Below are 26698 nucleotides of genomic sequence, written 5' to 3' on the forward strand. Positions count from 1 at the left end.
TAAACAAGGATTTCCTTGGGGTTTATGTGACGATGGCTTTTGACACAGAGCAGCCACTTTTCTTCAAGCAGACAGCAGTGCTTTTGTTGTGCTAATGTGTTGGCTTCGTGATTGGGAATAATAATGCAGTTTATTTTCTCCTTGTTTAGCTTCTATGCACGATATAAGAGATGGTGCCAACGACAGGTCACTTTCTCACATGTGGAATGAGGACATCAAAACCAGTAGAGAAGCGACATTTAATCGATTCAGGCATCGATCTTTTATTTTACTTTGCCAGCCTCACTTAAACACTGATTGATTGATTGATTGATTGAACTGGTGCCTTGGAGCCTCATGTGTTTTTATATTACGGGGGTGCAAATCATTTAGCCTAATAGTCAAGCCCCTCTCACAACTTCCCACATGACACAAACCTCCTGTGAGTGTGGATGAGTTTGGTAGGGTCTTGTGAGTAGTCCAGACCCAATGAGAAACTATCATCATCTATGCTTGCTAAAATACAAAATACCAAAATTAAATTAAATGTCACTGGCGCTATATGGGGTACCCTGGTGCTACAATCTAGTGCTTGTCCTCACCTGACCGCAGTGATTCAGCATCAACACCATGGGTAACCCAAACCATACCCTCCCCACTCTGTCCTAATTCTATCTTCATTTCCAGCTGTGTCTCCTGGTTCAGCTGTGCTAAAAGTAGATCAATTCCTTTTAAGATATAAAATAACTTCAATCATGCCCCATGCCCCCTAATTTATCTAAATAGATCCAGCTTGATATCGTGAATGCATGTGCAGTGTGGAAAATGTCTGGGATTACTTTGTTAGCTACAAGCACGTCAAGAGATCTAACCCCAAAAGCAAGAATTCAGATCTAACACTTCATTTACAAAAGTTTACCGCAGTAAATTTGCATGGTCATTTTGCAGCTTTCCCAAGTTTTTCCTATGGTTCATCAATGTGTTTACCACAGTTTACCATGACTGTCCGTGTTTTTCATACCTCTTTGGGATTTGCAATGTTGTTTATGCTTTACCATGCTTTCACTATGCTTTATTACACTTTGCTGTGCTTTTAATATGGGACACTTTAATAAGGGTTGATGCATTTGATTGCATGCTTGGAAAACATAACTGATTAGACAGTGTAAAACTCAGCTGAGCCACACGGAGCATATATATAGTTTGTTTTGAGTGACGTAATGTAACTCAATATATCCGATATTTCATTTCCATGCAGGTTTGATTGTGCTACTTGGGTGTGTTAAGAGTTTCTCCCTGAGCTTCATTGGGAGTTAAACATGTTAGATGACTTAATTCCTTGCATTTCTGCTCATATGTGTTCAGTATGATTCTTTGTTGTTTCTTTTCCAATTAAAAAATGCTTCTAAAAATACTAACCAGGCTGACTGAGGGGAAATGAGCCGTGGAGGTATACTAGTATCGCACAGGCTTCATTGCAGAACGCTTCAGATATGGAGGTCTGTGTGCAATGCAATACCCACCTTACTCCAGGACATAAGCACCGTGAAGTCTTTTCAGAAGGAGCCCTCTTAAAAGTTTACCATGGTGTTTTTGCTGTGTAATCTTGCAGTTTGCCCTATGCTTTTTCGATAGCTCTGCTATGCATTTACTATAGTTTGTCATGCTTATTTTACACCAGCGCGTTACACAATTACGCGCCCGCGTATTTTTACGTATAAAACGTATAATCAGACATTGCCGCATAATATTGCATAATAAGACTTAAAAATGGAGGATCACGCTGAGGGCGAATGTCACATTGCTCGATTTTGCCAGAAAACGCCACGACAAAAGTCACACGTTGCAAATATAAAAGCAAAACAGAGAGTACAAGATTTTCCTGGACAGGTTTTTGAAGATGGCGGAAAACTCTTTTGCCAAACATGCAGCGTTGTTCTCGACCATCAGAGAAAATCGACCATTATGAACCACCTCACCAAATCGCAGAAGCATTTAAAAAGAAAAGCTTCATCGCAGGGAGACTCACAAATGCAGCGCACACTTTCCGCGTGTTTCAACACAACCGCAATAGCACAACGTTAGCGCTTGGATGTTGTCCGTGACTGGGTCTTAACTTGTGCCGCTGCAAACATACAGTTATCTATAACGGACCATCCTTTCATACGCCAGTTTCTAAACACTCGAGTCGAGAATGGTGGTGCAATTCCAGGAGTTGACCAGCTTCAAGATGCATATCTTACAGGTGTCTACAAAACGGAGAGAAATAAACTTAAGGACCAATTGAAGGATAACAACGTGTCAGTTATACTCGATGAAATGACTGACGATGAAGGCCGCTATGTACTTAACATTTTACTCACCCCACTAGTGAAAGACGGTACTGGGAAGTTGTCCTCTTATCTGGCTGACACGCACTTCATGCAGAAAACAAACCACAGCACCGTGTCTCAAGCGGTCATTCAGACTGTGCGAAGTTACGAAATCGCTTACAGCAACGTGGTTGTCTTGGACACGGATAATGCCGCGTATATAAGAAAAGCTTACAAAACAGTACTGTCCGTACTGTTTCCCGATAGCATCCACGTAACTTGCCTTGCTCGCGTAATCAGCCTGGTGGGGGAAAGTTTTCGTAAGCCATTCGAGGATGTCAATGCAATGGTAAGAGCTTTCTCACAAATGTTCTATATGGCAGGGGGCAGGAAGATGAGGTACTTAAATTACCTGATGCAAAAAGTTCCCAGTGAAACAATGGCATCAGACCCAGTAGCAGCTCCACGGAACAGCTGGTTTGATGCAGTTCAGTACCATGCAAACTACTTTCAATACTGTCACGGGTTTGTTGAAGGAGAAATGGTTGTGTGTGGCAAAGCGGCACCACCCTCGTTGCGGGAACTTGAAAGAATGCTGTCGGATGAAAGCCAGTGTTTAATGCTGAAGATTACCTTGCGTTTCATCGATGAAATGTGCAAGCCAATCACTGACCTAATCGATACATTTGAAAGCCAGAGACCGTGCAAAATGAAAGAACTGCTGGGTTTTTTTGAGACACATATTCCGTTTTCGGAGGAAAGCATTCAAAGGTTTCTCAGGGCTGAAGATGTCAACACTGTAACAGCGGACCAAAGTAGCAAGTTGGTGCACCTGTTTCGCTCGGCTGTCTACAGCTCAGCTGAACAGCTGAAGAAGTACATCAGTGACACTGAGAGTGGGCAGCCCGCCATTAAGTTCCTGAAATGCGTAAGGATTTTCAACCCCAGAAGAGTACCTGTTATGTCTCATGTCAAGGAGGATTACGCTTCAATCCCTGGTTTCAGTGACCTTCCAGAAGAGGAATTTGCTTTGTACACCAGGAAGGTTGCACCCGACGCGGTCCAGAGCGCTAAACAGTCAGGGGAAATTGACATCGCCATGTTTTGGTCAGCAACATCCGACCGACTCCCGAACATAAAAACATTAGCTTTCAGATACATCAACGCTGTAACGAACACAGCTGATGCTGAGCGCAGCAACTCGCTGTACAATCTTGTTTTCTCTGACTGGAGGCGTTCTTTTTCGGAGGACAAACTCAAAGAGCTGGCTTTCCTTTATTTCAATCTTGCGATTTAAAAGACTTAACATAAAATCATGTTGTTCAGTCTTTGATGGTTTATGTTATTTATTTATTTATTTTTTTTACCTGTGGTAGTATGAGAAGCACCCAGTATAACTGCACCTCATTGCTGATACATTACGCAGTACTGTTGTTTGTTTCTTGTTTAGTGATCGTCTGTTTTAGTGAAAAGTCCTTATTTTCCTTATTCAACAACTTTATGCAGTTTTAAAAACCTGCTGGGTCGCTTTTTTGGTTTAAGGAATTATAAAGCAATTGATTCTATGATACAATGTGCGGTATGTCTTTTTTTGTAAATACAAAATACCTTCTAAAGAAGTTTCAAATAGTGTTATTTCATTAATTTGTAAAAAATAATAATAATAATAATAAAGTGATTAATAATAATAATTGCAGTAATTTTGCATCATTATTATTATTATTATTTTTTATCTGTGCATAATTCCCTGGGGTGTAAATTAATATGCTTTACCAATACCGACCGCTCTGTGCTTTATAATGCTCACCAATGCCTTAGCTTGCTTTCTGCTTTTGCAATGGTTTTACTATTGGAAACTATTTAAGGGAAGTCCCTCTGGAATAGTTAGTCAGCATGACACATAATGACATGAGAAGAAACGCTGGAGAATGACATAGAACACACATAATGGGATTTTAAACAAGAGATGTAATGCGGCGCTTAGCTGTACAACTGTTTCTGTATTGATTAGTTGTACAGGAATATAGACGGTTCAGCAGTGACGATACAATTAATTACACCACCATGGCCCTGTGGGTCAGACCGCCCCCCCCCCCCCCCCCCCCCCCCCCCACACACACACACACACCCCCACCCCACGAGTCAGCGGCTTCTAGATTAAAAATTACTGAATGATAGAAACTTTAAACTGGACATAATTAAACTGACTGTTGATTAGAAACTTTAAGAAATAACTAAATAACATGTATCGTTCCACCCACTACATCCAAAACACAAACTCTATAATTGCTGGCTTAGTTTGAGGATGGAGTATATTTTTATTTTTTGTTTAAATAGCTATGATAGAAAATCAGTTCGAAGAGTCTCTTCCGCGCATGTGAAAATGTAATGAATGGGTATTGTTGCTGCATTTGTCTAACTGAATGATTTTTTTTGGAGAGAATACCATAATAAATCACAGCTATGTGCCGACACAGAATGCCTTGTTTTTATGTGCGTTTTATATTCACACTATTTCATTAATGAGTCATACTTTTTATTCGACCCGTTTTCAGTTGAGTTGCACTCATTCAGCTGTATGATGGAACACTCAGATTCCAATAGTCACGCTGAACTCTGCAGCCCATGTAGTTTCTTACATAACAAAGCGTGTAGTTTTGTGTTGCCTCATCAAAAAAAAAACAACCATGATTTGAGTTTCATACTCCAACCTATATGGATATCATATTTGATTACCTCGCAATGGTTGTCTTGTTTTTTTTAACACTAACGTGTTGGAATAGGCCGATTTCATCAGCCCTTTGTACACTGTGCATTAAACGTTCTGTGAAGACCCGACGCGTGATTTGTTATGCAACTGGGAAAGCTGTATATTCATCAGACACTTATGTGTATGTAGCAGCACATTTTAAAATAATCAGCATTATTGAAAAGGAATGTAAAATGTTACACGTGTTCAAGCAAAGATCGTTGATGTTACAATGCGACTACTGTAAGAATGTGAGCGACCGATATTTTTTTTTTCCTTTCAGCGATAGGAGAGGAAGAAACTAGACTGGCGTTACGTAATCGAATGGCAATGTTCTGGGTCAGAGCGAATTGAAATGTTCTGTTGTAGAGTTTTGTTTGCTTGCCTTGGTAAGCCTGTCTGTTTCAATGTGTTGTTGCAGGTAGGTCGGTAAATACATGGGATATGTTTAATTATCCCCCCCCCCAGGGACGACGGCACTGTAAAGGTTTTGTAATACACGCCGTGTTCTCTGTATTGTATTGTGCGATGCAGTATCAGGTACCCACAATGCAGTGCGCTCAGCAGCCAGCATTGTGTCGCTGTCCGTGGTGCTGATGTGACTGTAGCTGCCAGTCGTCTTGTCCTGGTGCTGCTAGAGGAGTGAGCGCCAGAGCCACATCGCATCTATCATCATTAACAAGGGAGAAGCGGAAAGCACAGCCAACAGAACGGGAGAAGGGAGGGCTGCCGCGGTGATTGCTTTTGTTCGTTTTTGGGATTTTTTTTGGAGGGTGAAACGGGGTGTCTCGCATCCTTTATGCACAGTACATTGTTCCAGCTCATTCAGAGAAAACAGGCATTTGAATTTAAAAAGCATGGCCTGCCGCTGCCAGTGAAAGGCATGGAAGCGAAACAGTATACCATAAAGAGCTTGAAAAGCTACCCGGAGGCTGGGGGCAGGAGCCTGGCCGCGGCCGCGGGTGGGGACGGCCTCTGTGCAAAAGCAGAGGTGGAAATGGAGTCCAAAATCCAAAAAGCGGTAGAGTTTAAGGTGGAGGGCAACCGCTGCTACAAGGAGAAAAAATTCCGGGAGGCGATTGGGAAGTACCACCGGGCTCTGCTGCAGCTCAAAGGGGTGCACGCCGGGGAAGGGACGACTGGATCCGATGTGAATCTGCTCAGCAAAGCCAACAGCAAGCTGACCGAGGATCAGCAGAGGCTGGTTGAAAGCACGGAGATGGAGTGTTATGACAGCTTGACTGGTAAGGGACCGGTGCAGATTCCACTCACTGTTCACTGTTTTGTGTGGTCCGTGACGCTGACACACCGTTGTTCGCTCGGCTGTACTGTATTTTCAAAGCAATTAAACCCACAACACCAGCAATGTCTCGCTGTAGAAAAAAAAAAAAAAAACACGGTCATGATAGCAAGGACAAACCCCATAGCGATGTAATTACGATGCAATATGCAAAAACCGTAAGAAGTTCTAGTTGGTTCCATTGTTTCTTTCTTTCGCCCCTTGGCAATTATATTGCAGTGCGTTTTGCTTTGCTTCCCGGCAATTATTTGTATTGTGTTACACGTTCATATTGATTGAAATGGTTTTACATTTTAAATCATAGCTTTAAAAAAAACCAAACAGTAAAGGACAAACATTGTACCTTTGGTTAATCGACGACACGTCGTTTGAACAGATTTGCTGACTGAAGTTTATTATTTATCGTTCGGCACAGGTGTATGTCAGGTGAAGCTTAACCCTAAAAAAATCTTTGTTTAGTTACCTATGGTGAAATGTATTCCAGGCTTGAAAGACAAATGCTTGCGTCAGCTTCTGTTTACAAAGTACCGTCTGATCACCTGTGATTTTAACATGAAAACAATGTGGCTTGTTTGTTTAACACCCCGAAACACCGTATTTACAGGACAGCACAAGCTGGTGTTAATAACATGACTTACAACCTCGATGTGCCATGTTATAGGGGTAACGCAGTCATGCAGAGAGGCATGTGTGTCGGTAGTGCCAATGAGAAATGCGCGACTGTGATATTGGCTGTATCGGATACCGAGAGGAATTGTGCGACCACAGAACACCATTCACTCATGAGACAGACTTGAACCCAGATCTTACGAGTTAAATAGCAGAAAGGCTATACAGCGAAGTGAAAATATGTGTCGGCAATAAATATAGTGAAGACCTGTGGATGCTTAATGAAAATTATAGTGTTGGTCACACCCTTTCTTTTGTTACAGTGTAACACCAAACCTACCTTTTAAAAACCTAGACAGCGCGTAATCGCTGTCAAATTTAAGAACCCCAAAAAAGAAAACTACAGGAGGCTATAGTATTGCAGACTATATTTGTTTTCTTTGTTTTCTTTGTCTGTGCATAGTGAGTATAGGGCTAGTTAATTTCCTCACAGATCTCAGGTCTCTCTCTCTCTCTCTCTCTCTGTGATTCTCGGTGCCATTCACGCTAACCTCTGCGATACATCTATAGCCCATATGCTAGATTCAAGGCTTCTTAGATTCAAACTCACCCCTGAGGTAAAAGGACAATGACCCACCTATCCGTCTTTGTGTGTCAATTTGGAGGTCGCTGCATGTTTAGTATTCTTAAAATTATGTCAAACAAGTTCACGTTAGTTACTGTGTCAGGTTAATGACGTTTGTTTACATGAAAGTCAACACACATTCCTTTTTTGTTTGTTATGCAGACGCCATTATGTGGCGTATGTAGCCCTTTGCTTAGGGCAAGCTGTTGACAGAGAAAATACACTGTTGCCACCCCTTTAGATCCTGCACTATTTTGCAGATCTTAGTGGGCATTCTTTTAACAGATCGCGATTGAGACAGTTTGAATGGCATCGCTATATCTTGCACTAACGCGAGTAGTGTTTATTTTCCCCGTTGTGTTTTATACGAGACTCGTTGAAGAGAAACAGCTGATCGTACCATCTCACAAAACCGCAATTCACTGCTGGAATTTGTAATCTGAATACGAGGACAAGATTTGGCGCGTTTATTCTAACTGGCTAGGCTGCAGCGGGCCAGATAGACTCACACTTTTAATAACAATTCAGCAAATTAATTATATAACGAGTATGTAACCAGCAAGAAAGTAAAAATATTTTCTGTGATGGTGTAAAGATGAGGCAGCAACAGCGAGACACAAGAGTACCGCTAAAGACGAACTCGACGCTACACTGTGAAAACGAGTGACATTGAAATGTAGATTTTTTTATGGTAAAATTTAAAAACAGTTATTGGTGTTTATTTTAAGATTGTGAATATAGAACACACAAAAAACACAAGTGTTACCAAAAATAACAATATCGTGTAAAGTGTATATATATATATATATATATATATATATATATATATATATATATATATATATATATATATATATACTTTAGCGGTACTCTTGTGTCTCGCTGTTGCTGCCTCATCTTTACACCATCACAGAAAATATTTTTACTTTCTTGCTGCTTACATATATATAAAGGATTCTATTTCTGATATCAATAAAAAAAACATTTTAAGAGTTTCTGGTAGCTATCTATCTATCTATCTATCTATCTATCTATCTATCTATCTATCTATCTATCTATCTATCTATCTATCTATCCAACTTGCAAATATGGAAGTTGGATAGTGGCATTTTTATTTTTAAAAAATTGATAATTGTTTATATCATGTAACAATTTTAACATTATTATATCTGTGTTACAATTACAAAGAGGATACAGGTTGAAATTAAATTAAATAATGAAATTTAAAATATTGATTACAAGTAATAATATCAGCAACATTGCCTTTTGATATCACCGTTTCATTTTGTTAACTCAAACATTCTATTGAATATTTTATACGTAGCTTAATTTTTCAGATAGTTATAATTATTTTATTTTTCATGCATCAAAATGCCTTTCTTTTCAATGTTGGTTGCTATTCAGAGCCATTTGCTGGATGTTTTGTCTTTTCATCTCTCCGTACCCTTTATTTTTCATTTTCCATTTTATTTTCCCTTCCTTTAAGAGCATTTTTAATGCAGTATTTTTATATCTTGTTTAATTTCTTTTTGTTTAATTTAATGCTTTGTATAAAAGCGGCTGCTAAATAATCAAACAATAATGATAATAATAAACCGTTATACCCTTCAGCGTCAGAGGCTGTTACCTTTCATAACTGCTTCTGAAAATTAAACGTGGAACCCCACAAATAACCGCAGTTCGCCACAATACATTAAATATATCTTACAGCGTCAGCCTCGTATCTAAATACTGGCACGGAAGTTGAACTCGTATTGTCATCTCGTGTAGTCTTCACTCAAGCTGAACGTTTTTCTCTCTCCATTGAGTATTACGTAATTATTTTTGTTTTCTGGAAAAACTGGCATCCTGTTTCCCGAAGGGGAAACTAAATACTACTCGCGTTAGTGCAAGATACAGCGATGCCATTCAAACTGTCTCAATCGCGATCTGTTAAAAGAATACCCACTAAGATCTACAAAATAGTGCAGGATCTAAAGGGGTGGCAAAGCTCAGAGAGGATAATGAACCAGCCCCTTTAAAGTTTACTACAGTACCCAGCGGTAAAAGCACAGCACAGTGTAGCAAAGCAGAAACAGAAATGAGCCAGTCTCTTCTAAAAGTCATTGGAGCACAGTGTAGCAAAGCACAAAGAAAATAATGAACCAGCCCCTTCGAAAACTTTACTACATTACCCAGCGGTAAAAGCACAGCACAGTGTAATAAAGCACAGAGTTTACTTACTATTATTTAAAACCATTTACAGCAAGTTCGAATCATTTCTAGTGTAATTACCCCCCCCCCCCCCCCCCCCCCCCCCCCCCCCCCCCCCCCCCCCCCCCCCCCGCCGCCTCACACTGTAAAAGCACAGCAAGCTCTCTCTCTGAATCTCTCTCTCTCTCTCTCTCTCTCTCTCTCTCTCTCTCTCTCTCTCTCTCTCTCCATTAATGAACACAAAAATAAATGACTGGTTATAAGCACAATGAGAATGATAAACAGCAATCATAACCAAGGCAGTTGGAACTGGGGGTGCTGGGGGTGCAGCAGCACCCCCCTGGCTTTGCTAGGCTTCCATCATATACAGGGGTTACAGTTTTGTTCAATGGCTTTCAGCACCCCCACTTTAAAAATGGTTCCAGTGCCACCGATCATATCGATACAAAACTGGTAAGAAATGAAATATTAATACAAGGTAGTGATGTATATAGTGGAGGGGTAATTATCGACAATGTTCACTACATTATATATTATTATTATTAATATATAGGAACAATTGCTAAAAATATAGCTGACTTAATTAGGAAAGTATCCAAGTCCCAATTAAGATGTGATTTCCCACAGGTGTCCTGTAGATCCTCTTCTTCCTTTGCAGGTGGTTTCCAAACAAACAAGTAGTAATCCTAGATGTGAAAAGTCACTGTGTGGCAGGGCAGAAGCCCTGCTACTGTACATAGTGTAGATGTGGGAATGTAAGGTTGGCTGAGATGGGTTTAAATCTGTCCCTGCTAACAATCACAGGTGTGGCTGTTCTCTAGTTAGCCACTTGTATATAAAGAAGGAGAAATCCTTTCTTTGTTGGAGGGAATTTGGTGAGTTTTGACCTGCGTTTTGATCTCTAGTGAAGGCGAATATCCAGCCTACCTAATATTTTTTTGTTTAGTTTTGTTTGAATCTTTATTTTTGGCCATTGTGCCTCTTTATTTGTTCCTGTGTTTTGTTTGTTGTTTTGTGAATAAAATCTGTGCAGCAGCGCTTCACTGCAGCTTTCATGTCTCTGAGTCTCCAAGGGGCTCTATCCCACCGCTGACACCAGCTGTCTCCAGTGAAGCGCTGTTGCACACATTTAATTCACAAAACAACAAACAAAAAACTGCAACAAATAAACAATTAGGGAAAGCCATGGCAATCAATAATCGATTAATCAATTAACTGTTGCACGGCTTATAAAATGTAGATGGTATGTAGCCATTTAATAAAAAATGAAACATTAATAGCCACAAAAATGACAACGTCACCTCTAGCTTCAGACTACCGTTTAACAAAAGCCACATTTTTGAGTACAGCATATTCAAACAGTCCTGGATTCCAATTAGTTCAAGTTGCTGTTTTCGATCATTATTCAATGATTCAATGAACTCCCCTGGGCTGTGCTGGCCATATTTCCAGATTGCCTATTGAAATGTGAAATGTTTCCTCCTGGCTCCTGGGCTACAAAGCATTCTGCTTATAACAGGCTTTGCTGTGACACAGCACACACAACAGATACTTGGAAATGTGAAGAGAAGACGAGAGCAGAAAGGTTACTGGCAATGCAGATGGCATGAACATGAGCACATTTAAGAATCAGAGGAGACCATTGGACCCATCAGTGCTGGTCTGGTTCCTAGTATAGATTCATATCAAAATGTTGTCAGGTCTGGTCTTAAAAAATCTTAATGCTTCAGCCTCAACTATTTGGCTAGGTAACCAATTCCCCTCACCACTCTCTGTGTCTCCTATTCCGTGTCTCTCCCCTTTCTCTGCCTTATCCCTGCAGATCAATTTAAACACCTTGCAGGGCTGGCACATTGAATCAGTTCTCCTGTGGTGACCCTGCACCCTATTAGAACACAAGAACATTTATAAACAAGAGGAGGCCATTCGACCTGTCTAAGCTTGGCTGGTTCCTAGTAATTGATCCAAGTGTTTCTGTCTCAACAATATGACTTGGAAGTCCATTTCATACACTCATCACTCTCTGTAAGAAAAAGTGTCTCCTTCCCTCTGTCCTAAGTCTGTCTCCAACTGTGTTCTCTGGTCTTGATTTCTGTGTCATGCTTAAAGTATTGGTTTGGGATAACTCTCCTCAACTCCTTTTAAGATTATAAATCTTCAGTCATGTCCCCCTGATTCTTTTTTGGTCTAAATAAACTCTGGTTGCTCTCTATTATTATTATTATTATTATTATTATTATTATTATTATTATTATTATTATTATTATTATTATTTATTTATATTTATTTATTTATTTTTGCTAATTCCTAAACTATTAAAACCAAAAACTGTAGTATATAGTGACATAAACTACTGGAACAGAGTCATCTGATTGGTTAGAAAAGTTGTGATGCTGTAAAATCAATAAAGAGGAAGTTTAAATTTAATTTACTTTGTTTCTTTTTTTTTCTATTCCCTTACTTTTGCATGATGTGAGTGGTGTTTTCAAAATAGACTTTGAATGAATGTGATCAACACAAAAAGAAAGAGGCAGTTTAAAGGTCTATTTTTTCTACCCTTAATTTTGCATGGACTTTTCAAGATATTACTGTAAGGGGGCTTGTCTCTCCTGCAATGAGTTTGCTGGTCACGTTGCTGCGTCAATAATAATAATCTTTATATAGCGCCTTTCATAGTGGACCACCATCACAAAGCGCTTTACAAGATACGAGACTAGGGTGTGTGAACTATGCATCAGCTGCAGAGTCACTTACAACAACGTCTCACCCCAAAGACGGAGCACAAGGAGGTTCAGTGACTTGCTCAGGGTCACATTGAGTCAGTGAGTGAGCTGGGAATTGAACTGGGGACCAAGCCTGTTTCTTTAACCTCTGGACCCCACAGCCTCCAATCCCACCTTGCTGGATTCAGGGAGGCTCAGATCAGAATTGAGGGAATCACAAAGTTACTATAGCTTACAAAAAAATTTAATAAATCTTACCTGTTGTGCACTTGTAGACATTCTATACTGTATAATTCAAATCACCTTGCTGGATTCAGGGAGGCTCAGATCAGAATTGAGGGAATCACAAAGTTACTATAGCTTACAAAAAAATTTAATAAATCTTACCTGTTGTGCACTTGTAGACATTCTATACTGTATAATTCAAATGTGCAAACTTAAAGATCTCAGTTTGCTTGGCTTACCTACCAGGTAGTCTGGTATTGCTTCACTTCCTGGATCAGCAGTGTCTACAGGGTCAAGGATCTTACTGGCTGCAAAACATGTCAGTCATTGGAGGAAGCAGCTGGTTGGTTAACGACATGAAAGAAAACCCTTTACTCTCCAGGTGAAAGGACCAAGCAAGGACTATGAACAGAGATTTCAGTGTACCATGAATGGATGTGCATGGCATTGAACTGTTATGGCCCAGGGTTAATGAGCGCTGTTCATGTGTTCCACTCTGAGCTCATCAATAGAACCAGGCTGACGAAGCAGAACTCCAGCCCTGCCCTCTGTGTGGAGAAGAGGAAATATCTTTCTGTGTGCTGATCTGTGGCTCTGTGCAGGAGACACTGACCCGGAACACACACACATAGCGATGCAGAGGCAATCTGCATCAATCACAGCCAGCACACCTAGCACCAGGCTCACTGTGCATTGAGAGAGCAAGCAGCATCAAATGGATTTTAATGATGCAAGCAGCATATATAATGGATTTATATAATCTATATTATATATATATAGAATATATAATATATAGAGGACAGGATCGAGGGAGGAGGAGGAGAGAGGCTTTTTAGAGAGGAGGGAGTCGATCTCTTTGAGAGGAGAGAGAGAGACTACAGGCTAGCCGTTGAAAGGTCGGCAATATAACTTTAAAGGAATACGTTATATATAGGCTTATTTCAGATATATTTCAAATAAGGAGTGAGTCTCTGGGATCAAAGACCTAGTTCGTATAGTGACCATGGTTTTTAATTTCATGTAAAATTTTTGTAACTTGTGTTTATTTTAAAACTGCACATTTGAGACCTATAGAGAATGGAAGCACCCACAGGTAACATTTATTATATAATTATTGTGTGAGCGACAAGACGTTTAAGACTTCCAAAGTGTCATTAGCACCTTTTCATCTTAAAATAGAAATATCACATGTTTCCGTATTGCAGCAACAGCACCCTGATTGGTTTTTTTTATATTGTTATTATTTTGTACTCACACGTCAGGGATCATACATTGCCAAGGGGATACATTTCTCAACTCTCATGTGCACTCACAAGGAGAAAGATAACTTTTTCATTTATTTTTTAATAGGAGAAGCAATCCCTGCCAGTTTCTCATCCCCCACCCAGGTAGCATCAGAGCCAATGCGCCGCCCCCCTCGCAGTCCCCAGCAAAGTTGGCCTCTTTGCACAGCCCGGATGTGAACCAACGCTGTCCAAGCTGTTGGACTCATCCTGAGCTCCCAGTGGCAGTGCTTTAACTGGATAAACCCCTCGAGGACCCCGAACTTCGAAACATGATGTCCTACCCATGCTCCCTCCTGCAAGAGTGCTCATTTTCTGTTCCTGCAATATGCCACTAATTTCAATCAGAACACTAGAATCGGTGCAGGAGGGATCACGACCCTCAAAAGAGATATTCTTGAGAAATGTATTCCTTAGTTGATTTATGGCCCATGTTGTTTAGAATAATCTGAAGTGCAGTGATGCCACCTCTCACTGATACAGTTATACCCCCCCCACCCCCCCCATACAGTGGCTAATCAGTACACTGAAAGTTGCAATAGCTGAAAAAGACGCTTGCTTGACAGAGTTTCTTCTAAGTTTTACCTGAGCTTTCTGATTTGAGAGAGAGAGAGAGAGAGAGAGAGAGAGAGAGAGAGAGAGAGAGAGAGAGAGAGAGAGAGAGAGAGAGAGAGAGAGAGAGAGAGACTAATACAGCAGCCCCAAGGGTGTGGGAGTTCCCATCATACTTACTTAGAGCCTTTTAGATGCGAAGTATCAGTGTGTTTTGCAGAGATAAAAGCTTCCCGAGAAAAGGATATAGCGGCTATGGCAGGTGCAGAGGTGAAGCATTATGGGTGTTGTAGTTCAACAGAGTTGTACTTCTTTATAAATTCAGATTAAGATCCCAAGGTTTGCACAAGCTGACCAAACAAAAATAATCAACTGTAGGCAGGTCCTCCAGACAATTAAAAATAATTATACATGTATTTATATAGTGGTACATCCATAGATATAAAATATTCAATTGCTGAATATGTAGAAATACTACACATTTGACAAACATTTCGAGTTGCTATGTAATATATTTTTATTGTCATTGACAAATCATCCCATGAACTTGCTTCATAAATAGTTGGACAGATTAATTAACAAAAATTCACTTAATTAGCACAATGTGTCCTTGAACACCAATCAAAGTTTGACATCTAAACTGTTAGAACAATTTTAGCTCAAAGAATTGTTGGTTTATATCGTCTTTACCTTTTTTAATGTTCGTCCAATATATATATATATAGAACTATGGATATGGCTCTATAATAACTGGTTTTCAACAGACTCATCCAGCTGATATTCCCTGCAATAACTGTTATTACAGGAAACACACGCTCATTAACACCAGCAACAGTGCGACCCAGTGCAAGCCATCAAACTGAAAGGAATTCCACAAAACTTTAGCAGGAAAAAATTGCTCACCAGAGATTATAAAAAATACTGCATGGGGTAGTGTGTGATAGGAGAATTGAACGCCCACCCTCAGGTTGCTGTAGTATCCCACCCCTCTTTGGATCAGATAGTTTGCACCAGATGGCTTGTATCAGGTGGAAATGATGAGGGTTGAGATCAGCTTGTGCTGTACAGCACCTTGTACATTCTCTATTTATACAGTAAGTGTTGAGAGACCTAGCATCCAATAACTGTGGTGTGATTCAAATCCAACGACAGAATGAACGGGGGAGTCGCACGGTTCCAAATTATGAGGGGCTGCTGAGAGGAAGCACAGCTTGATCCAAGGAAAATCGTTTTGCGAATTCAGCTCTTACCTTTAGGTATAAATGTGCTTTTATTCCCATGCATTGGACTTAGTAATATAAACCCTGCATGTGCTTTCTTCACTCATGAGGATGGCTATAAACATCCCGGTCGACCCTGTCGGGGGCTTGCCCAGGTTATTCTCTGTCTCATGAGTGGAATAGCTACTCCATGAATGTTCATATCCTCTATATACTGTAACATTACATTATTAGGGATTTCACTTGGCATTTTTGATATTGCACAGCTATAGAGATTAACAATAGTGATTCTCTGTGCCTGCCCAGTGCATGTGCAGGCTGAGGAGGGAGGGGTGGAGACGTGGTGATTCTCTGTGCCAGCCCTGTGCATGTGCAGGCTGAGGAGGGAGGGGTGGAGACGTGGTGATTCTCTGTGCCAGCCCTGTGCATGTGCAGGCTGAGGAGGGAGGGGTGAAGACGTGGTGATTCTCTGTGCCAGCTCTGTGCATGTGCAGGCTGAGGAGGGAGGGGTGAAGATGTGGTGATTCTCTGTGCCAGCTCTGTGAATGTGCAGGTTGAGGAGGGAGGGGTGGAGGTGTGGTGAGTCTCTGTCCCAGCCCTGTGCATGTGTGGATTGAGGAGTGAGCTGGATGGGAGACGCGGTGATTCTCTGCACAGCTGGTGACAGCCTGAGAGAGCCAGTTCCCAGGGCTAGAGTGAGCACTCGGCTGCTCATCTCTCTTCTAATTGGCACTGTTCTGTTTCCACAAGCACGGCAGACAGGGGCACTGCAATGGCAGTGATTCTGTACTGAGCAGTAGTGGTATCACTAGGTTAGCTACAATGGGATGAGGTTGCCATTGGTAGAGTGATACCACAGCATGTACACCATGCCCTTCCCAAATGATCTTCAACAACTATGCAGACAGCAGCACTACTGTGGTTCTGTACAAAGGTGCAATGGTAGTGTAACTATAGGGCTGCTATGGGACGAGGCTGCTGTTGGTAGACTGGTTCCTGAACGGGCACACATGTTTTGTGCTAGTGTAACAAGAACACTGGAATATGTGTTATTAGCTTGTGTTGACATTTCTGATACTGCTGATATAGACACTTACACTTCTTACCTTTCTTCATATTAGCAGTAGACAAAGCCTTCATCAGGATAACACAACTATACTCTATATACTATAGTATATTGTAGGATACTATAGTGAAAGTGTAGAGTATAAATCAAAGGAGGTTCTGATGGGGTTGTACAATGCACTGGTGAGACCACACTTTTCATTGTATAAGTGGGACTAACCATGCATGAAAGAATCTGTTACCTAGTAACATATCTATTTTCAAAACATAATGGAGTAATATTACTTTTTAATATTAGTTGTTTTACATTCCCTTTAATTGTCTTACTATCATGTCAGAATTCAGTCTCTGTCTACTGAATTAGTGTTTATTTCGGGTGCGGAAAGCCCTTACTTGATAACAGTGATTCAGGGGACCTGCAGTACAGCAATTCTGCTGAGGTACATCGGAGAAAGAATGGAGCAAGAGGAAAGGGAGGCTCACAAAACAGAAAGAAAGGAGGACGAATGTTTTACAAAAGCCCAGCTGCACATTTTGTTAGACGAGGAAGCCAAAAAAAACAGATGCTATTAGGAAAGAACAGCAGTAAAGCGGAATATTCCACGAAAGGAAAAATATGGACAAAAATCACTAAAATCACTAATGCCCTGGGCACAGAAGCACATACAGTAGATAAAGGCTGTGTGGTTCAGTGGTTGAAGAAACAGGCTTATAACCAGGTACCTGGTTCAAATCCCAGCTCAGACTCACCGAGTGACCCTGAGCAAGTCACTTAACCTCCTTGTGTTCTATCTTTGGGGTGAGATGTTCTTGTAAGTGACTCTGCAGCTGATGCATAGTACACACACCCTAGTCTTGTATCTTGTCAAGCGCTGTGACTGTAGTCCACTATGAAAGGTGCAATATAAACATTATTATTATTAATAATGCACATTTAATGATCTAAAGTGCTTTAAGCTATTAAAATGGTCTGATTGGCACACAGGTCACTGATAAAAAAAATCGCAGTGTACAACAATATGACACTTCCTATAAGCTTCCTTTATTATTATCATTGATACCTACGTACTGCATCAGGTACATTGCTTTGACATTATCATGCCTCACCCAAAAAGATAACATGGTGTGGTCTTGTTCATTGTAGTGTGAACTGTTAACACAGACTTTCATAAACACTGGTCTACATAAACCACTTCATTTAATATACACTGAAAAGAAAACCCTGTATTTCCAGTTACCCTTTAAAAAACAATGATAAATGTATTCTTATAATTCAAGTTTGTATAATTCAGTTATAGTTAGTGCTGAGGTCCCCAGTGACGACTCCTGGTTTACTCACTAAAGCTGAAAGCTAATCAGCAATGACTCATTCTTTTCTGAGAGAGAGAGAGAGAGAGAGAGAGAGAGAGAGAGAGAGAGAGAGAGAGAGAGAGAGAGAGAGACCAAAGCCATGTACTACAACTCAATTAACTTGTGTGCCTCACACTCAATTTCTCAAGTTGATAGATTACTGAGCTCCTAACAGCTAATCATTTCGATTTTTTTCTAAGGAACCATTCCACCTCTTTATAAAGCGTCTTTAGTGACCAGACACCAAGCTTGTTTGAAGCTGATCTGTACAGCATTGGAAGGACGCAGGAATACCAAGGTGGTTCTGTAGTGCTGACACTTCTAGAGAGCAGGGGCAGCAGGCCTTCACTGAGAGTCTGCAATGCTGTGGGAGAGGTTTCTTATTATAGAGGAGGACCAGCTGCGGGAAAAACACTAGATACACATGCGTGACATGGCACACCTTACATTCACTGTAGAACATAAGAACATAAGGCTTTATGAGAGAGACCGGCCATTCTTCAAGGTTGGTTTCATATCAACAACATGGCTAGACCCATTCCATACCCTCACCACTCTCTGTGTAAAGAAGTGTTGGAAGTCTGTCTCCTCTTCCAGCTATGTCGCTGGTCCTTTCTGTGCAAATATTGGCTAAGGTTTCTCATCTTGTAAGATGTTAAATGGGCTCACAGGATTTACTTGTACTGCAGATGCATTCTGCACATGTATTCTCACTTTGAGGCACTTTGGGATAGCAGAATAGCTGATCAGGCGCAGGCAAGTACCCCCATATCTAAGGCTGGACACATTACTGGTTTCACAAGAAACAGCCTCAAAAGTGACAACTTTCTCTGGAATACCCCAGAAGAACAATTTAGACACATTGCAGGTGTAGACGGCAGTGTTGTGTGAGACACAACATGTTCTGGAGGTGAGGCTGATGGGTCTGTGGTTTCCTGGTCCTGCCTTTATTTTGTTGTTGTGGGTGTGTTTCTGTGAGGATTCTCTTCGATGGATTCCCCCAGGCCCATTCCTCTTATAAAGTTTTGGGGTGTTTAAAATGTATTCTTTACCAGGGAGTTCTCATATATCGCACTCACGCACACTTATAACACAGCAGCTTGTAAAGTAATGGATAACACACGACAGGGTGTGCGTTGTGTTGCATTGATAATTAGCTTCCAGATTGCTTTTAAAACAGTCAGGGTGGAAGTTAATTGCCACTGACGGGTACTCAGTTGTAAAAGTGAGGGAAGGGCAGCTTTTCTTGTTTGGCAATCAACACATTAATAAGCAGATGTGTTTTGATTTATTAATACCTGCCATCAAGTATTTCTTAAAGGTAATTACTCTGGAACTATGAGTATCAGCACACCTCTACTCTATTTTTTCAGGAGAGATGTGATTAGAGGTGCATTACACTTTTATACCGTCCTCAGGCTTACTGTGCACCAAAGGTCAACTATGCAGGTGACTTTATTAAACATGCCAAATATGCATGAGTACAGAAACATTAATAAGCAATATCAAACTATGGCTATTAAACTGACTGCCTGCTTTGGTGGCACTGCAATCTATATTGTGGGTTATTTAATCATGTATTTAGTTGGAAACAGATATTTCTAACATTATTAACTGGCTCTGTGGAGAGGCAGTTCCAGGCTTGTCAAAGATGTCAAGCTAAAGTGTGGTCCAGTGATTAAAGAAATGGACTTATAACCAGGAAATATCCAGTTCAAATCCCAGTTCAGCCACTGACTCACTGTGCACCCCCTGAGTCAAGTCACTTCCTTGTACTCTATCCTTCGGGTGAGAAGTTCTTGTAAGTGACTCTGCAGCTGATGCATAGTCCACACACCCTAATCTTGTATCTTGTAAAGTGCTTTGTGATGGTGGTCCACTATGAAAGGTGTTATATATATATATATATATATATATATATATATATATATATAATATATAAATATATCATATATATATATATATATATATATATATATATATATAAAGAAGATTAAGTCAAACTTCCAGACAGAATACATATTCCATTGTGTAAAATATTACGTTAATATAGTAAGCTTTTATTTTAAAGCATGTCTCTCCCACACATTAAATACATTGTAAAAGGAACTCTGATGCTACTTTCAGATTAGTATTCTGTATTTAAAACCCTCCTAAATTGAACATGCTTTGCGCTTCATTTACAATGTTTTTTTAAACACATGAAACCAGAGTTAAATTAGCTGCTGATTTGTTTAGTTTGAATTTACCAGTGTATCTTTTGTTTCTTTTCAATTTGAAGATTTACATTTGAATGTCCTTGCCAGCTTCTGTAATGGTGCTGATCTAATCATGCATCCCTTTATTCGTGTTTCGATATTCACACAGGGAAAATGAACCTCAAGTAGCAGAGAACACAGAAAGCTACAGTGATAGAAAGTGATGCAGCTAACAAAATAAAATACATACATTTTCCTGCCATGTACATCAGTTCACTGTATAGGTCTTAAATGCACAGATTGCAAAGAAACACATGTTTTAGCTAACATATATTTTAAAACATGATGTATCTGGTATTACGCTGGGCTAAAAAAATATCTGTTTGAAGGCCGCCTTCTCAGATTGTCTTGCGCTTCCTGAGTCATTTCACCTATAGACTGAAACTCTCCCCACCCTTTGAAGGCCTTCTTTCTGTCAGTAACCAAACAGCGGCTTCCCTTAGTGACTGACATGCTTTGCAGCCAATAAGATATTGTGATTTTTAAGAGGAAATGACTAGAAAACAAAAAATACTTTCTTTCACCTAATGTAATAATGTTGGAACAGTCACACTCTCACATGCTTTTGGCAGGGACAGGAATTAACCCCCCATATATATATATATATATATATATATATATATATATATATATATATATATATATATATATATATTGGGGAGGGTCTGTCCATTGATATGTTCATTTTCTACAGTCCTGAAGTTGACATCTTCTATATTAATGGCATCATTGGCCACCATCTAATTTGGGATTATTGCTTTTTTTTTAAAAAATGGTTGTCCACTGAAAACATTACATGTTTAGCTCCCATCAACTTTTATAAAAGTTTACAATAGTAAAAGCACAGCAAAGTTTACTAAAGCTAGTGAAAGCAAAGCCTAGGTAAGCACAGCAAAGCAGAGAAGTAAAGGAAAGCATATTAAAAAATACAGCAAACCATGGTAAGCTTTGTTAAATTTATAGTATAACCTTGGGAAAAATACAAAATGACATTGATATATTAATACATGCTATTTTGAATACTATATTTTGATCAGTTACTGCTAATCTACAAATGTGCTGAATTTGTTCTGCAGTTAGCGTAAATACTTATTTTTTTGTCAATCAATTTATTTGACTTAGAATAGTTTTACCTTTTTAGAACTACATTAATTTCCAATTAATTGCACTAAACTAAAAGAGCCTTGATTATCTGAACACTAAAAAAGCCCTGGGAAAATAGATTAGATTAATACTTTCAATAGTTTTTAACATATTGCAGAACAGATGTCATGGAGGTCATCTGCAAAAACAAAGAAACTGGTTCTGTGATTGACTGGCAGGTTGTCTGTCTGTCCGGTGAAAAGGATTCTTGGAATATCAGGGTAATCAACACACAAAATGAGCATTCCTACACTCTCTTTTAAAGGGAAAGGAAAGTGTATAAACATCATACTTTATTCTTCATGATGTACTATACTGTACTTTTTCAATTATAAACAATTTGACCTTATCTGAAACGCTCTTGGCCTGTGTTTTGGTGTTTCCTTGGTTACCCATTTCAGAGATACCGGCCTTCTGCTTGATTACCTGAGTAAATTAATTGTTAGATTTTTGGGTCCAGCCATCAAAGTGCTAATTAAAAATATCACGACTTGTTTTTAAAAGACTGCGGGAATCAGATTTATCTGCTCACCACACCCAGGTTAGCTTTTTTTAAACTAACAACATTAGTTATTAAAATCCTGTTTGTTATAAACATCGGCAAATTATGTATTTGAAGGTACGTTTTCAGGATCTGTGGTCTTGACCACAGTTTAGAATAAAAGGATAAATATTGTCACAAATAAATAAATAAATTGTGGTCTATACATACGTTTGTGAAAACGACAGTTCTTATAATGTTATAACACTAGTAATAATACTATTAATAAATGTTTAGGAAAAAAATGTAAAATGATACAATATACAGCAATTGCCAAAACTTTTGCATCAACCTATAACATTAACTAATTTTGCTTCATAAAGTCGAATAAAACTTTCTTAATAATGTTACAACAACACATTGAATTGCATACCGCTTTGTAGTTTTCCCTATACTAAACAAAAAACAGACAAAAACTGAAAACTGTAACATTTCGAAATCCAACACGAAATACTGTACTGCTGTTACAGCTTCTTGTAGACTTTGCGATAACATCGTGTACTTTCTTAAATGATTATAAAATATCTAAATTGTGTTCATATTTATTTTCTTCACAATCAGAGGGCCTCTTGGTATTTCATTTTCTATACACAGCTACCCTTGCAGTAGGCTTCTCAAAAAAATAAAAATAAATAAAAATAAAACGTTTTAACACTAGAACCACCACGACAGTGATTTTGACGGTATTCACTTTTAAACTGCAAATGACTGTGTGTGTGTGAAAAATACGCGGTTGTCCGCTCTTGGCTTCTATTAAATACCCTGATGGTGTTTGAAAGGCAGAATCACAAAAAATAAAAATATAATCCCCTCTGCCTAGAACCACCAGTCATTTTGACTGCTTTTACAACACATTTTTATTTAGGCTATAACCTACAATATTCTGTTGTATTTGTAAATACGATTCTGCGCTTATCTCTACTGGACCTGGCAGCCATCAATTCTTTTGTTTTGTACAATGAGAAAAATACCAGTAGGAGAGATTTCATCTTGAAGCTAGCCATAGCGCTTCAACAGAAACATTTTGATCAGAAAACTACAAAGCAGCAGAGTGCTGCTGCAGCTCAAGCTGGATTCAGCCCTGCACCGAGTGACACACGCAAGAGAAAGCATGTTACTTTCGTTATAAATTTTTACAGTTTTGTATGTACACATACACACCAGTTTCTTTTGAAATGTTTATTTTATTATAGTTTTTCTTTTTTTGAAGTAGTGCTTTATATGTGTTAAGTTAGAAAATAAACCCCCCTTATGTTTAATTGTTCATTTAAATGCATTTAAAGGCAGATGTTTGATATGACGTGCTTCAATAACACTTTTGAGTTGTGTCGGATAGTTCTGTCTTTCATTTCTATTCGGTTTAGCGATAATGGTGTTCAAAGATACAGACATAAAACATGTCTAAAACCAATTTTGTGTTATGTTTAAGAAAGAAGATGCTAATTCCAGGACTGCAGTCGAAAGCCCAAGGCTTTGGGATAGATGGGAGATGCCAGACACAGCTCATAATGCCAACAAAGTGCTGAAAGTTATTTCAAGCGATCTGGGTAGATAGGAAACAGCACAGCAAGGTCCAATACATCTTACATGTATTGATATAACTGATATGGATTGGATGCTTATTTCATCACTAAATTCCAATCGGGCTACAAATATCACATTTCAGCACAGAGTACAGAATACGTGTTGGGGAGGTCACTTGTAAAACAAAGAAATCAGTTATGTGGCTTAAAACAATGTTTCCTCTCTTACCAGCGTGTTATTCGTGTTATCTGGTTTCCAATTCTTTATCTGTTTTTCATCGCATCATTGAAAAATAAGCTCAACAGGGTTCATAGCTCATGGTTACAGAGTGAGACTACTTGGATTACTGGTCTCACTTTCAACACCTGTGCGAGCTTCCCTCCTCACAATAACAAGATGAAGTGAGTCTTTTTCCGTCAAAGACTCACTCCCCTCTCTTAATGACATTTGTTCAATATGTAACATTAATGTACACGGTGTGTAGAGTTCCTCCCTCTGCTTTCTCCTCCCCAGCATGTTTACTGCAGTCGGAGCTGGTGAACTACGAGCGCGTGAAGGAGTACTGTCTGAAGGTCCTGGGAAAACAGAAGGATAACTTCAAAGCCATGTACCGAGCGGGCATCGCCTTCTACCACCTGGGAGACTACGACAACGCCCTGCTCTACCTGAAAGAAGCAAAGAGACGAGAGCCCACGGGTAAGATTGAGGCCCGACCGATACCAGCACAGCTTATATATTGGTATATATCCAAAAGAGTACAGTACAAGTCCAAGGAGGTTATAATGAGGTTGTATAATGCACTGGTGAGACCACATTTAGAGGACTATGCCCAATTCTGGTCACATTACCAAAGGGGCATTGTGACCCTGGAGAGAGTCCAGTGAAGAGCAATTAGACTAATGCCAGGGTTTATAGTTCTGAGCTATGAAGATAGTCTGAAAGAACTGAATCTATTTAACCAGGAACAAAAAGGAATCAGGGGAGACTTGGTTACAATTTTAAAAAAAGTTGACGAAGTGAACCCTAACCAATAGATTAAGAGCAGCACAGAAACCAGGACCATCGTTGGAAATTAAATGGAGACAGACTAAACAGAGGGTAGGAGACACTTCTTCACACAAAGAGTGGGGAGGGGATGGAATGGGTTACCTAGTCATGTTGTTGGAGGAGACTCTTCTTCACACAAAGAGTGGTGAGGGGATGGAATGGGCTGCCTAGTCATGTTGTTGAAGGAGACTCTTCTTCACACAGAGAGTGGTGAGGGGATGGAATGGGCTGCCTAGTCATGTTGTTGAAGGAGACTCTTCTTCACACAGAGAGTGGTGAGGGGATGGAATGGGCTGCCTAGTCATGTTGCTGAAGGAGACTCTTCTTCACACAGAGAGTGGTGAGGGGATGGAATGGGCTGCCTAGTCATGTTGCTGAAGGAGACTCTTCTTCACACAGAGAGTGGTGAGGGGATGGAATGGGCTGCCTAGTCATGTTGTTGAAGGATACTCTTCTTCACACAGAGAGTGGTGAGGGGATGGAATGGGCTGCCTAGTCACGTTGTTGAGACAGAACCATTGAGAACAGCTACTAGGTACTGGACCAGCTTAGATGGATCAAATTGGCTCGTTCATAGATTTCATTCTTAGTTTTCTTATGAAAATCATATGAATCCAGACGACACAAAGAATACACCACTTACCTTTGCTGCTTCTGTTTTCTCTGCAGATACGAATGTGTTGCGATACATCCAGTTGACCGAGATGAAGATGAACAAGTGTAATCAGAGGGAGAGAGAGTGCAGTAAAGAAGCACTGGGCTAGGTGCCAGACCCATTACCCATGACTTCCAGACTGTTTCACTGTTTTTGCGAGGACTCTGGCACATGACCTCATGTTGCTACAGCCATGGGGGGAAAGTCAGGACCCTCTTCTTGGCAGATCAACAAAACCTTCACAACAGGAGCCAAATAAAAGAAACTAAATATAGGAACACCGCATCCCATTATACAAATCATGTATGTTGCTTTTTTTTATTTTTTAAACTAGACCGCTTATCAACTGGGACACCTTGGGACAAATGCAGTACACATCTGTACTCTAGAAATAAGTCAAGTAATGTTATATTTCTAGTGCACTAAGATTTTCAAATAGCAATTTATTTAGTTGTCTGGTGTTAACGAAAAGTTTATTGATCTATAATTCAAAATGCAAAATGGAATGCAATTGGGAACTGTTGTGGGCCAAATGGGGTTTATTTTCCTGCGCCTTTTATTAAACAAGCTTAAAATTGTAATTTCTTTGGGGCTAAGGGGTGCGAACTGCAGGCTAATTCATTATCCTCTCACGCCTTTCACATTTGGAGAACTGGGTGGGAATCCAGCTGCTCCATTTTTTATTCTCTGCTTAGAAAGGCCCAGGGTGAAATCTCAGACAGAGGGTGTTCAGGTCCCGTTCGCTTGCAGCCTAGTTATTTATGTGCGTATGCAGTTCACTTAAAGTGTTTGTGTCTAACAGAATAATTTAATATACCTGAAGTGACAATTTTAAAAGAAACACATGCTATATCAAACTTGGATTTATGAGACGAGACTCGGTACGAGACTCGATTCCGGTAAGTTTTCATGTTCCACGCCTTTCTCTGGAAGTCTGTTCCACTTGCCAGCCCAGGAAGTGCGATGCCATTTAAAAGCAGGGCTTGCAAACAGACATTTCGTTAACCAGATGGTTCTGTTTCTTTCATAGCTGCACATTTGAGACCTGCACAGCTAATGACAGTGCACAACAGGTAGGATCTATGGTATTACTTTAAGTTATAAAACCCAAGGCTTTAAAAATGTTATTGCCCTGTATTATAATTACAGCCTGCTCACAGGTGTGTTATTGCTTCTTGAGTCAAGTGGCAGTTAACAAAATAAATCCATAAAAAAATACCTGTTTCATTCACTATAAACAGTTCATATGTGATTGAAACACATGTTCTAGCAAACATGCATTTTAATTAAACCACATGTACACACACACACATATATATATATATATATATATATATATATATAT

General features: G+C 39.7%; 1 protein-coding gene across 1 annotated transcript; it reads left to right on the plus strand.

The window, feature by feature from the left end:
- Positions 1-5240: 5240 nt before the first annotated feature.
- Positions 5241-26657, plus strand: LOC121304871 (tetratricopeptide repeat protein 9A-like). The gene is made up of 3 exons (XM_041236284.1): positions 5241-6284; positions 24165-24347; positions 25368-26657. The coding sequence occupies exons 1-3, from the start codon at positions 5840-5842 to the stop codon at positions 25460-25462; spliced, it is 723 nt and encodes a 240-aa protein (XP_041092218.1). The 5' UTR covers positions 5241-5839; the 3' UTR covers positions 25463-26657.
- The last annotated feature ends 41 nt before the right edge of the window (positions 26658-26698 follow it).

This window comes from Polyodon spathula, chromosome 40 (assembly GCF_017654505.1).
Source record: "Polyodon spathula isolate WHYD16114869_AA chromosome 40, ASM1765450v1, whole genome shotgun sequence".
Lineage (NCBI taxonomy): Eukaryota > Metazoa > Chordata > Actinopteri > Acipenseriformes > Polyodontidae > Polyodon > Polyodon spathula.